The 14346-nt window shown below is 41.6% G+C and overlaps 1 protein-coding gene across 1 annotated transcript; it reads left to right on the plus strand.

Annotated features, from left to right (window-relative positions):
• The first annotated feature begins 12341 nt into the window (after nt 1–12341).
• LOC139388369 (forkhead box protein D1-like) lies at nt 12342–14048 on the plus strand. Its single transcript, XM_071134987.1, has one exon. The coding sequence runs from the start codon at nt 12546–12548 to the stop codon at nt 13566–13568; it is 1023 nt and encodes a 340-aa protein (XP_070991088.1). The 5' UTR covers nt 12342–12545; the 3' UTR covers nt 13569–14048.
• Nucleotides 14049–14346: the final 298 nt, after the last annotated feature.

Consider the following 14346-nt stretch of genomic DNA (forward strand, 5'->3'; position numbering starts at 1 on the left):
TGCCTGATGTCATTCATATACCTCAGTGGCTGATGGGCCAGTTCATTTATGGGAATGAGGGATGGCCCTATATGTAATAATCCATGGAACTCTTTATGCCTTTGAATAAATAAGGGAGTAGCTCTATATAAACGGATTATTTTATTATTAACCCGGAGCATGGTGTAAAAAGTGCCTGATGTCATTCATATACCTCAGTGGCTGATGGGCCAGTTCATTTATGGGAATGAGGGATGGCCCTATATGTAATAATCCATGGAACTCTTTATGCCTTAGAATAAATAAGGGAGTAGCTCTATATAAACGGATTATTTTATTATTAACCCGGAGCATGGTGTAAAAGGCAGACAGTCGCAGATGCACTCAACGTGTGTATTGGTGCGCCCCAATACTCTAACAACGATTACACGTACTCATCTTAAGTGCTACACGACCTGGTGGCGTGTATGTGTAATGACGTGTTAATACCACATTACCACATTCCTCCTCCCTTATTAAGATTTCAATATAAAATCTTCCCCCAAAAATACATTTTTTTAGGATATACAACATAAGAAGACATTCCCTATGCTATTTTATTGCATTAAAATGAACTAATGCTGAAATAACGTTCCTTTAACTGAAACAGCATTATTTTTAACTTGTTCTGTACTCTACTGAACTAAACAAGTCAGTGTAAACAATAAGCATGACAATAGACATTACATTTCACATGCTCACAAGCATTTTAGTTTACCCTGTTCACAGTTCAAAGTCCTTTAAGCAGCTTTGAAGCTTTGTGACTAACACTAGGGATAGCGTCCATTCTCAACAGAGGAGGAGCCATCAGCTGTTTCTGAGCTGGGCTCAGTATCTGACTCTGAAACTGGGTTCTCCTCTTCTTGAACTGTTTCCTTTGTTACGATCTCTATCTGTGGAATGTGCACCATAGAAACAACTGGATAGCTAGAGACCAGCCTGTCCTCTGCCATCACAACTAGTAACTCACTTGTTGTTCCCTCATGTCTGGAAAGAATCTGATCAACATGTCTGCGAACCACTTTACCATCTCCCAACATTACCTTGTTGGAGACAGGACCAGTCACTGAGTCTATGAATCCAGGAATAAATTTTGGCCCATGACTGACATTTCTGGTAAGGATAGGGTCCCCCTCTCCAAAACTTTGGCCCTTGGTACGTTTGTCATGGTTCTCTTTCTGTCTGTTTTGCTTGCGTTCAACTTTCCATTTCAGATCTGAACGGACTAGGTCCAGTGTGGAGCGTAGTCTACAACCTAACAACAACTCAGCAGGAGAAAGCATTGTTGTGGATTGAGGTGTTATTCTGTAGCTGAACAGAACAGGTGACACTTTTGTTGCTATGCTCCCTTCTGCACTTTTTTTCATAATTTCTTTGAATGTCTGTACTGCGCATTCCGCCAGACTATTTGAAGATGGTTGATATGCAGCTGATGTCACATGCACAATACCATTGTTTCTGGAGAATTCTTGTGCTTCAGTGCTCACAAAACAGGTTGTGTTGTCACTCACTCCTTTGGTTACTGAAGCTCTGTCATAGGCAATCTATAATAGTGGTGGATGAAGCAGAACAGGATACACATTCACCCATTTAGAATGCGCATCAATCAAAATCAGAAATAATTTCCCCATGAATGGTCCTGCGTAATCTATAGTTGAAGCCAGACATACACTTAGGTTGGAGTCATTAAAACTCCTGTTCAACCACTCCACAAATTTCTTGTTAATAAACTAAAGTTTTGGCAAGTCGGTTAGGACATCTACTTTGTGCATGACACAAGTCATTTTTCAAACAATTGTTTACAGACAGATTATTTCACACTGTATCACAATTCCAGTTGGTCAGACATTTACATACACGAAGTTGACTGTGCCTTTAAACAGCTTGGAAAATTAGAGAAATTGATGGCATAGCTTTAGAAACTTCTGATGAGTCAAAAAAGTGTTTTTCTACATTTCATTTCACCTTTATTTAACCAGGATGGCTAGTTGAGAACAAGTTCTCATTTGCAACTGCGACCTGGCCAAGATAAAGCATAGCAGTTCGACATATACAACAACACAGAGTTATACATGGAATAAACAAAACATACAGTCAATAAATAATACAGTAGAAAAAAAATAAAACAAAAAGTCTATATACAGTGAGTGCAAATGAGGTAAGATAAGGGAGTTAAGGCAATAAATATGCCATGGTGGCGAAGTAATTACAATATAGCAATTAAACACTGGAATGGTAGATGTACAGAAGATGAATGTGCAAGTAGAGATACTGGGGTGCAAAGGAGCAAGATAAATAAATAAATACAGTATGGGGATGAGGTAGTTGGATGGGCTATTTACAGACTGGCTATGTACAGGTGCAGTGATCTGTGAGCTGCTCTGACAGCTGGTGCTTAAAGCTAGTGAGGGAGATATGAGTCTCCAGCTTCAGTGATTATTGCAGTTAGTTCCAGTCATTGGCAGCAGAGAATTGGAAGGAGAGGTGGTCAAAGGATGAATTGGCTTTGGGGGTGACCAGTGAGATATACCTGCTGGAGCGCGTGCTACGAGTGGGTGCTGCTATGGTGACCAGTGAGCTGAGGTAAGTAAGGGCTTTACCTAGCAGAGACTTGTAGATGACCTGGAGCCAGTGGGTTTGGCGACGAGAGTGAAGCGAGGGCCAGCCAACGAGAGCGTACAGGTCGCAGTGGTGGGTAGAATATGGGGATTTGGTGACAAAACGGATGGCACTGTGATAGACGGCATCCAATTTGTTGAGTAGAGTGTTGGAGGCTATTTTATTTTTTAAATGACATCGCCAAAGTCGAGGATCGGTAGGATGGTCAGTTTTACAAGGGTATGTTTGGCAGCATGAAGGATGCTTTGTTGCGAAATAAGAAGCCGATTCTAGATTTAATTTTGGATTGGAGATGCTAAATGTGAGTCTGGAAGGAGAGTTTACAGTCTAACCAGACACCTAGGTATTTGTAGTTATCCACATACTCTAAATCAGAGCCGTCCAGAGTAGTGATGCTGGATGGGCGGGCAGGTGCGGGCAGTGATCGGTTGAAGAGCATGCATTTAGTTTTACTTGCAGTTGGAGGCCACGGAAGGAGAGTTGTATGGCATTGAAGCTCGTCTGGAGGTTAATTAACACAGTGTCCAACGAAGGGCCAGAAGTATACAGAATGGTGTCGTCTGCGTAGAGGTGGATCAGAGAATCTCCAGCAGCAAGAGCAACATCATTGATGTATACAGAGAAGAGAGTCGGCCCGAGAATAAAACCCTGTGGCACCCCCATAGAGACTGACAGAGGTCCGGACAACAGGCCCTCCGATTAGACACACAGAACTCTATCGGAGAAGTAGTTGGTAAAGCAGGTGAGGCAATCATTTGAGAACCCAAGGCTGTTGAGTCTGCCAATAAGAATGTGGTGATTGACAGAGTCGAAAGCCTTGGCCAGGTCAATGAATACGGCTGCACAGTAATGTCTCTTATCGATGGCGGTTATGATATCTTTTAGGAACTTGAGCGTTGCTAAGGTGCACCGATGACCAGCTCTGAAACCAGATTGCATAGCGGAGAAGGTACGGTGGGATTCGGAATGGTAGGTGATCTGTTTGTTAACTTGGCTTTTGAAGACCTTAGAAAGGCAGGGTAGGATAGATATAGGTCTGTAGCAGTTTTGGTATAGAGTGTCTCCCCCTTTGATGAGGGGGATGACCGCGGCAGCTTTCCAATCTTTGGGAATCTCAGACGATACGAAAGAGAGGTTGAACAGGCTACTGATAGGGGTTGCAACAATTTCGGCAGATAATTTTAGAAAGAGAAGGTCCAGATTGTCCAGCCCGGCTGATTTGTAGGGGTCCAGATTTAGGCGCTCTTTCCGAACATCAGCTATCTGGATTTCGGTGAAGGAGAAATCGAGGAGGCTTGGGCGAGATGCTGTGGGTAGTGCAGGGCTGTTGACCGGGGTAGGGGTAGCCAGGTGGAAAGCATGGCCAGCCGTAGAAAAATGCTGATTGAAATTCTCAAATATAGTGGATTTATCGGTGGTGACAGTGTTTCCTAGCCTCAGTGCAGTGGGCAGCTGGGAGGAGGTGCTCTTACTCTCCATGAACTTTACAGTGTCCCAGAACTTTTTTGAGTTTGTGCTACAGGATGCAGATTTCTGCTTGAAAAAGCTAGCCTTAGCTTTCCTAACTGCCTGTGTAGATTTGTTCCTAACTTCTCTGAAAAGTTGCATATCACGGGGGCTATTCGATGCTAATGCAGAAAGCCACAGGATATTTTTTGTGCTGGGCAAAAGCAGTCAGGTCTGGAGAGAACCAAGGGCTATATATGTTCCTGGTTCTACATTTTTTGAAAGGGGCATGCTTATTTAAGATGGTGAAGAAGGCACTTTTAAAGAATGACCAGGCATCCTCTACTGACGGGATGAGGTCAATATCCTTCCAGGATACCCGGGCCAGGTTGATTAGAAAGGCCTGCTCGCTGAATTGTTTTAGGGAGGGTTTCACAGTGATGAGGGGTGGTTGTTTGACCGCGGACCCATTACAGATGCAGTCAATGAGGCAGTGATCGCTGAGATCTTGGTTGAAAACAGCAGAGGTGTATTTTGAGGGCAAGTTGGTTAGGATGATATCTATGAGGGTGCCAGTGTTTATAGGTTTGGGGTTGTACCTGGTAGGTTCATTGATAATTTGTGTGAGATTGAGGGCATCAAGCTTAGATTGTAGGATGGCCAGGGTGTTAAGCATGTCACAGTTTAGGTCACCTATCAGCACGAGCTCTGAAGATAGATGGGGGGCAATCAGTTCACATATGGTGTCCAGGGCACAGCTGGGGGCAGAGGGTGGCCTATGGCAAGCGGCAACGGTGAGAGACTTGTTTCTGGGAAGGTGGATTTTTAAAAGTAGATGCTCGAATTGTTTGGGAACAGACCTGGATAGTAAGACAGAACTCTGCACGCTATCTCTGCAACTCCGCCCCCTTTGGCAGTTCTATCTTGTCGTAAAATGTTATAGTTAGGGATGGAAATGTCAGGATTTTGGGTAATCTTCCTGAGCCAGGATTCAGACATGGCTAAGGCATCTGGGTTGGCAGGGTGTGCTAGGGGAGTGAATAAAACAAACAAAAAGAATCAAGGCATAATGTACAGACAAAGGTATGGTAGGATGTGAATACAGTGGGGTTAAACCTGTGCATAGCGTGACCATGAAAGAGATATTGTCTCTAGGAATATCATTTAAACCAGGTGATGTCACCGAATGTGTTGGAGGTGGAATTAAAGTGTTCACTAAGGCGTATTGAGCAGGGCTAGAAGCTCTACAGTGAAATAAGGCAATAAATACTAACCAAAATAGCAATGGACAAGGCATATTGACGTTAGGGAGAGGCATGCGTAGCCGAGTAATCATGGGAGTCCAGTGAGTGGCTTCAGGCACTGTGGATGTATTGTGGATGTATTTCAAGGCCTACCTTCAAATTCAGTGCCTCTTTGCTTGACATCATGGTCAAATCAAAAGAAATCAGCCAAAACTAAATTTAAAAAATCTCCTAGAGATGAACGCACTTTGGTGCAAAAAGTGCAAATCAATCCCAGAACAACAGCAAAGGACCTTGTGAAGATGCTGGAGGAAACAGGTACAAAAGTATCTATATCCACAGTAAAACGAGTCCTATATCGACATAATCTGAAAGGCCGCTCAGCAAGGAAGAAGCCACTGCTCCAAAACCACCACAAAAAAAGCCAGACTACGGTTTGCAACTGCACATGGGGACAAAGATCATACTTTTTAGAGAAATGGCCTCTGGTCTGATGTAACAAAAATATAACTGTTTGGCCATAATGACCATTGTTATGTTTGGAGGAAAAAGGGGAGGCTTGCAAACTGAAGAACACCATCCCAACCGCGAAGCACAGGGGTGGCAGCATCATGTTGTGGGGGTGCTTTGCTGCAGGAGGGACTGGTGCACTTCACAAAATAGATGGCATCATGAGGAATTGAAAATTATGTGGATATATTGAAGCAACATCTCAAGACATCAGTCAGGAAGTTAAAGCTTGGTCGCAAATGGGTCTTCCAAATGGACAATAACCCCAAGCATACTTCCAAAGTTGCGGCAAAAATGCTTAAGGACAACAAAGTCAAGGTATTGGAGTGGCCATCACAAAGCCCTGACCTCAATCCTATAGAAAATTTGTGGGCAGAACTGAAAAAACGTGTGTGGGAGGAGGCCTACAATCCTGACTCAGTTACATCAGCTCTGTAAGGAGGAATGGGCCAAAATTCACCCAACTTATTGTGGGAAGCTTGTGGAAGGCTACCCAAAACGTTTGACCCAGGTTAAACAATTTAAAGGCAATGCTACCAAATACTAATTGAGTGTATGTAAACTTCTGACCCACTGTGAATGTGACGACAGAAATAAAAGCTGAAATAAATAATTATCTCTACTATTATTCTGACATTTCACATTCTTAAAATAAAGTGGTGATCCTACCTGACCTAAGACGGGGAATTTTTACTAGGATTAAATGTCAAGAATTGTGAAAAACTGAGTTTAAATGTATTTGGCTGAGGTGTATATAAACTTCTGACTTCAACTGTATGTGCAATCATCTCCAGCATTTCTCTGGGAACTCCCAGGTGTGGAACGGGGCTGCCCGTCTCGGTGAGTGTCCTACCCTCACCAAGACAGAGCTTGTTTCAGTAAAATGATATTATTCTTATGACTAGATTGAATAGCAAGCCTTTCTAACGGGTAGGTAGCCTAGGGGTTAGAGAAGGTTGCCAGTTTAAATCCCAAATCTAGTGGGAAGTGAGCTGGCAACTGGAGCGTTGCTGTTGTGCCCTTGAGCAAGGCACAACAGCGCCCAGTGTGGCAGCCCCCCACACGTCTCCAAAAAATCTGTATATAGGTCTATGTGTCTTTCGGATGGGTTGGCTTAAAAGCGAAAGTCACATTTTGGGTTGAACCTTGTGTGCAATTGGCCAATAAAATGATCTTAATCTGTAGTTACTCATCGGTTATAGAATAAAACTGCAGGCAATTATTCTGTTGAGTAGGCCTAGACCTACCTTCCACTTGTTTATCTTTATGTTTTATCCAACTACCTCATCCCCATATTGTTATTTATTTTTTTGCTCCTTTGCACCCCAGTATCTCTACTTGCACATTCATCTTCTGCACATCTATCACTCCACGGTTTAATTGCTAAATTGTAATTACTTCGCCACTACTGCCTATTCATTTCCTTACCTCCCTAATCTTAGCTCATTTGCACACACTGCATATAGAGTTTTTCTATTGTGTTATTGACTGTACGTTTGTTTATTCCATGTGGAACTCTGTGTTTTTGTTTGTGTCGCACTTCTTTGCTTTATCTTGGCCAGGTCGCAGTTGTAAATGAGAACTTGTTCTCAACTGGCCTACCTGGTTAAATAAAGGTGAAATAAATAAAACATTTTTTTTTAAATTATTATAAGTAAGGCGATGAGCTGCATTACATCCTGCGTTATCAGTCACAATGTAATTTTGAAGGCCCTCTCATTCTGTGTGTGAGAACAAGGTGGAAAGTGTCACCATAGCCTAGACCTAGACCAAGCCTAGCCTGTACTGAATGGTATTATAATTTCAATACAGCATAAAACTTGGATCCCATACCTAAAGCCTGTTACAATGCAATAACAGTAAGCCTAGACGTAGCCTACACAGACTGCCAAACTGGTATACCTATTTGTGGAATGCTAATATTCAAAGAATTACAACAACAACAAAAAACTCCAGTCCAGTACAAAACTCCCATGGCAATGAGAGCACAAGAATGTAGCCTAATGTAGACTAAACACTATGAAACAGAAAAGCAAACAATGATAGCCCACCCATTTTGGCCAAAGTGTCCCTTTGTCCAGATTTGAATAGAACTTCCTAACATAACCAACCCTCCACAGCGGGCTAGCACATGAGGCATCATGGATCTTCCTGTGATGAAAACTTTGTGACACCTTGTCAATCTATTCACCTTACTTGTAGAAGCCATTTTGGTCTGCTTACATGCTCATTGAATCTGTTGTGTATATGTTGTCTAGCTAGGAATGTTTGAACTTGGTTTTGTACAGTAGTGACACTCTCACATGGGGTTATAGGTCACTGGTCACATGTAGCCTATACAGGTACACAGGTTAGCTGACCAGGATACCAGGAAGTGTTCCCATAGATGAGAGGAGAGAGCAGACAGTTCTTATTGTCTCACTGGAAGAGTATGGTAAATCAAATATATTGGAACTCTGCATTTGATAATCTACCATAGGCCTAATGCATGGGATGGGAACACCAACCAAATATCTATGTTAGGAAAGTAAATTCTGTGGATACATCTTGAACTGATCTCAAACTGTGCAAATAGTGTGTCATATGGAATCACCACTACCTTACCAGATCAAAGTTAGCAATGTTTACTTTGTCCCAACAGAAACAATCTCAAGTATTTTCACAAGTATTTGATAAGTAGCCTATTTATTTCTCAGGTTATTCACAAATACACAATATATTTCCTGAAGTAGCCTAAACTGTGCATTGTGTACACACACAAGCACACACACACACACACGCACGCACACACATGCACGCATGCACACACACACCCTCTCTCTCTCTCTCTCTCTCTCTCTCACACACACACACACACACACACACACACACACACACACACACACACACACACACACACACACACCCTCTCTCTCTCTCACACACTCACACACACACACACACACACACACACACACACCCTCTCTCTCTCTCTCACACACACACACACACACACAAACACACACACACACCTTACACATTAGCCCTAATCACGCACACGTACAACCGCACGCACTCACAATATGTGCACTGGTATTGTCTTGCCCTTTATGCATGTGATACATATGAATCACAGGCTACCAAGTCCCCGGGGAGAGACGGACTGTTTTGGTGACATTCATAGGATTTGTCAGAGCTAGAGGCAGGGAGGCAGGGAGTGCGTTCAGCAGTAAGTGCTTTCTTTGGTACCCCGTGGCACGGAAACACCCTCCGATCGCAGAGGGTAATTTAGAACCACTTTAGAAGTGGTTTACCACACATGCGAGCCCTGCTTTAAGTGTTAGTTTTAAAATATCACCCTCCTTTAGCTATAGGCTAAACCCGGACTATACTAATAACTTAACGAAATAATGTCAAATGAGTAATTATAGAAAGCATGATGCAAACAGTCTAAATGCTTTCCCCATATAGACCAAATGATGTAGGTGACAATCGTGACATATCAGTCCGTAAACGTATAGGGCAAAACCCATTTCAAACATCTTCAGAGAGTTTCAGTGCAGATTCAAATGATTCATTAAAATAAATTATTACCGTTTTTTTTAAATCAACTTTCACCTATTAATTTGTAAGTGTCACTTACGAGAGACCCAGTCAATCGAATGTATTTGATTGGATCGTTATTCGATTTATTTTGTCTGAAAGTGACTGATAATTGATCATTTATAAGTCCATCCGTAGCCTTCTCCAAGACTAGGTTATTGCAAGTTTAAAATAGGCATTTGAAAAGGGAATAGGACTATTACGAAAGTATTTATAATTATTTTTTAACTCTCCACTGTTCAACAAGGCTTCGTTTCCATATGGTGACAATTCAGTTGCCAGAAACGGTCAGCATCAACTGAGATTCTTTATGAGCCTAATTTTTTTTTTTACAGGAATAAAACATAAAATGTTCAATCCACGTAGGGTTACCTTTCTATTTTACAACCTAAAACTGCATTGTGTCCATATAATGTAGTGCATGTGGCAATAAGTATGCCTAATTGTGGTCCATATTATCTATTTTCCTATAAAGACAGCACAATATCCCTCCTAGGCCAATGGCTATTAGGGTATACATATGATATTTAGCACAAACAAAGAAACTAATAAACACATACTAGTGATTTTCAAATAATTCAAAAATGTTTGTATGCATGACTAAAAAACTTTTATATCACTGCTGTGTTAATTTTGAAGAGTTAAATCGAAAGGCCATTATTTCGATAGTCATTAAAAATGGTGTTAATACCTGTCTGAGAGAGATGTGTATTTGAGAGAGTTCTATGGCCTTTTGGCGAGGTTTAGGCCTGAGCCAACAACTGGTTAATTTGTGAGAACGCAAAGGCTTGAATGTAAATCATAAACTGTTAGTGGAATATAAATATTATTCAAATGACATAGAAAATAACGAAAGGGGAAATAAAAGTGTTGTCAATGTCACATTTTTTAAAAGCTGAAGTCGTCAAAGTAGTCGTCCGTTGGATGGAGTGTGGACTTTTTATCCGCTAGATGGTGCTAGTCCAGCAGAAACGCTGCTGTAGATAGGCCAGAGTAAAATAAACATAAGTCGTCATACAACTCTGAATAAGCCATGGGGTAGCTTTATATGGTCATCAAAAAAGCACCAGACATTTTCTTACTGACATAAAGGGAACCTAAACCCATTATTTTATTATTTATTGGCCTACAGGCTCTATTGTTGTTGTAGTGCTTTGGTAGGCTATAGTTGTTTCTGAATTTACCAACATAACTTAGTGGGGGACATAGAAAGGGACATTATGATAACATTAATTCATATCCTATTTGCATTAAAATGTACTTTTACTTGTACTTTATTGTTGCAGAAACGCACGTTGAGTAGGTTTTCAGCGCTTTGAAAACGTATTTTATACGTTTTATTTACTGATTTATTTTCACGCACCCCATATTGGTGTGATATATTAGATATGATCATCTTTCACCTGTGTCAAGAGTTATGTCTTAAATGTGTCTAGTTGTGGGTGCAATACATGCCTGATTTAGGCTAGCCTAGTGCCATAACAAAGTGAGTCCCAGTTTAGATTGTTATTGTCACATTTTTGTAAATTCACTAAAGAAAACAAATGAACCAAGTTCACTCAACAAAAAATGGGGATTCTTCACAGTTGCCCAACTTCATGAACGTAACTGTCTCCGAGTTGTTAAAGGGGGTTCTTTAGAATGAATCGTGTAACCATAGCCTATAATTTAAAATTGATTGGTGAGCAGGAACATTTTAGAAATCATAACGTATATCCTACTTCTCGTGCCTATACTTCTAGTGCAAAGGCAATGAAAAGGAACACCACAATGGGGAAGATGTTTTGAACTATCAATTCCGTTTTACAATATAATTATGAGTTATATATTCTCTAGGCCTATATATTTCAAATTAATGAATCAAAAAGCATCATATAAGCCTATGTTGGTGTAGTTTCAAAATGTATTAGCTGGTGCTGTGCATCAAGCAATTACGCACGTGTAGCCTACATTCAGATTGTAAAGCTTTTAGTGATATGCTCGACACACTCTTTTGCTAGAGCCGTATTACGCAAGAAAGTTTCACACTGTTACATGCAGGCAATTACAATATATTACAGCAGATAACATGATCGAGATAACCCAAATAAAGGATTTTGTACCATGCGTAAACATCACGATCTCATCAAAACATTATAGAAACTCATCAAAACAGATGTATTCGATTTTCTTTCTATATTATCTTGAACATCTTCATTCAGTGCTATAAAGTCTGTGCATGGGAGATAGAGGCCCTTATTTTTCGAGCTGCTCGCATGCTCTGAGTGACCCGTGACTGATGCAAGTTAACAGCTGACTCTTTTCCATTACAAATGGCTCGCGGATAATCTAGATAACTACCGGATCACGCAAACTATGATGCGTGGAGAGTGGGACATGAAATTCCGTCTGTAATAATTTATTTTAAAAACGCTGATAATTTAGTTTGATGTAGGCTATAAATCATTAATTAATCTGAACCATTACTTTTTAATGGTGAAATGGAATTTCTAAAATGCCATAACTTTATACATAGGCCTACTTCTTTCAAGCATAAAATCCCACTATCATGTTAGAGCTTTTTATCACAATAAATTATCATCTAAAAGGGATAGTCCTGCATTGGCTTTGTTCTGCATGCAACCTTAGGCTGCATGCAGAAATGAAAGCTGAAATGAAATCTTTAGATTAACCATATGTGTAGCCTATACCAAGATGACCACCAAAAGAGAACCAAACTTTTTAAATCGTCCACCGTTCTTTTTCAAATACAATGTTTTGCTTTTTCCCCCCTCTATTCATTTGCCTTGGTGACGTTCCTTCGCCATGTGATCAGAGCACTGGTATAAAGCGCGATGGAAGATCCGCCCTCTTTAGGATACAGGTTCGGCCTTTTTCAGGTCCTTTAAACACACTTCAAACTACCATCCGAATGGTGCGCTACTGAAAAACGAAAAAATCCATAAAACACATGAAAGTGCTTGGAAAAAGGGACATCTCTTACCGCCGGTGTGCTCCTCTCATCCCCTCATATGAGTTGTCTTGAAAGAGGGCAGAGTAGCACGGGCAGCATCTCCTCTTCCTATCCGCCGTAGCTTCTGGGAGCGCACAGCACAGTGCAGCGCTCTGCATAACCAGCCGTGAGCCATGACTCTGAGCTCCGAGATGTCGGATGCCTCCATCCTTTCGGAAGAGACCGACATCGACGTGGTCGGCGAGGGGGAGGATGGGGACAGCCAGACGCGCTCCTACGTAGACGAGGTGGCGCAGATGCACGATGATCTCCTGGCTGGCTCCCCGCCATGCCTAGACATCTCCTCGTCCCGGGATCCGTACAAACCAGCCAGTAAGAACATCCTGGTGAAGCCCCCATACTCCTACATCGCCTTAATCACCATGTCCATTCTCCAGAGCCCCAAGAAGCGGCTCACCCTCAGCGAGATCTGTGATTTCATCAGCAACCGTTTCCCGTACTACCGGGAAAAATTCCCCGCGTGGCAGAACTCAATCCGACACAATTTGTCACTAAACGACTGTTTCGTCAAGATACCGAGGGAACCCGGAAACCCCGGGAAGGGGAACTACTGGACCCTAGATCCAGAGTCCGCCGATATGTTCGACAACGGTAGCTTTCTGAGACGACGGAAACGCTTCAAACGACAGCAGCAGCAGGACTTGCTGCGGGAGCATAACAGTTTTATCCCCGCTGCTGCGTACGGCTATGGACCTTACGGCTGCGGCTACGGTATCCAGCTGCAGTCCTACCACACACACTCTGCGCTTTTCGCGTTTCAGCAGCAGCAGCAACAGTCCAGGCATTCACACACTGGGACCATTATCTCGGCACCGTCCTTGCCCACCTCCAGTGACTTAGCGAGGAGCAGGTTCTTACCACAGCTCAGTCCCAGCCTGGTTTCACCCATACACACTGCAGCCAAGTCCAGCTCGCCTGTCCAGCGCTCTACCTTCTCCATAGAGAGTATCATTGGGAGTTCGCTGAGCCCTGCGCACACTCACTGTGCTTCGCGGACTTCTACTGTTGTTCCAATGTTATCGTCTTCCCTCGCGCCACAGTCGCCCAACCAGCCGCTGAGTATGCACCCAGGAACTGTTTTACACATGGTCGAGAACTTCCCCAACATAATTCTGAACGGTACTAGTGGCTGTTAATTTCTATAAACTAACTTTCAAGTTTTCAAGAAACACAAACAAAAACGCCCCCTCTTTGAAGGTAGGATTATTTTTGTATGTTTTTTGATAACACGCAGCTGAATGATGGACATTAACACTATTCGTGCCAATTCATTCTGTAAAAAAAATATTAGGCTATATTTATGTTAATACAATTTTAGTGTCAATCCAATTTTCTCTCCACGAACTTTCATTGTTTATGAAGTGATTCATTTAAGTCTAGGGCGTCTCAGGATATCGACTAAATGAAAGGTTATACATGATCACGTCTCAAACAATGTATATTGTGTCAAACACACACATGTTTTTTAGTTTGGCATTTTTTTTTACTGTTTTGATTTGTGCTCTGTATTTAAAAGACACAAAGATGAAGGTCATTCATTTATATGCAGTGTGTGCTTATTTCAGTAATAAAACATTGTACATTCTTTGGCAAGTATTGTATAATCGGAGTGTGATATTTTTTACACGGTTTGTTTTTCAATGAGAATAAATATTGTTTTACAAAAAAAGACATTTGCCTGGAAAGTAATTTTTGAGTAAGTAATATAGCCAAATGAAGGCCCACAGTAGATCACGTGCATGAAGTGTTGTTGTTTTCAAAATACCTATAATTTTCATTTTTGTTAAGAATCCTATTCCCAAAAAGTAAAATACAATGTAGGCTATTACTTATTGAGTGGAACCTGTAAAAATAGGACTGAACAACAGTGCACATAATACTAATAGCAATACTACTAGGCTACTACTTTTAGAA

The sequence above is a fragment of the Oncorhynchus clarkii genome, chromosome 29 (assembly GCF_045791955.1).
Source record: "Oncorhynchus clarkii lewisi isolate Uvic-CL-2024 chromosome 29, UVic_Ocla_1.0, whole genome shotgun sequence".
Taxonomy (NCBI): Eukaryota; Metazoa; Chordata; class Actinopteri; order Salmoniformes; family Salmonidae; genus Oncorhynchus; species Oncorhynchus clarkii.

What these genes read in the sequence shown, in the direction of transcription:
- LOC139388369 (XM_071134987.1), top strand. Translation starts at nt 12,546, where the DNA reads ATGACTCTGAGCTCCGAGATGTCGGATGCCTCCATCCTTTCGGAAGAG.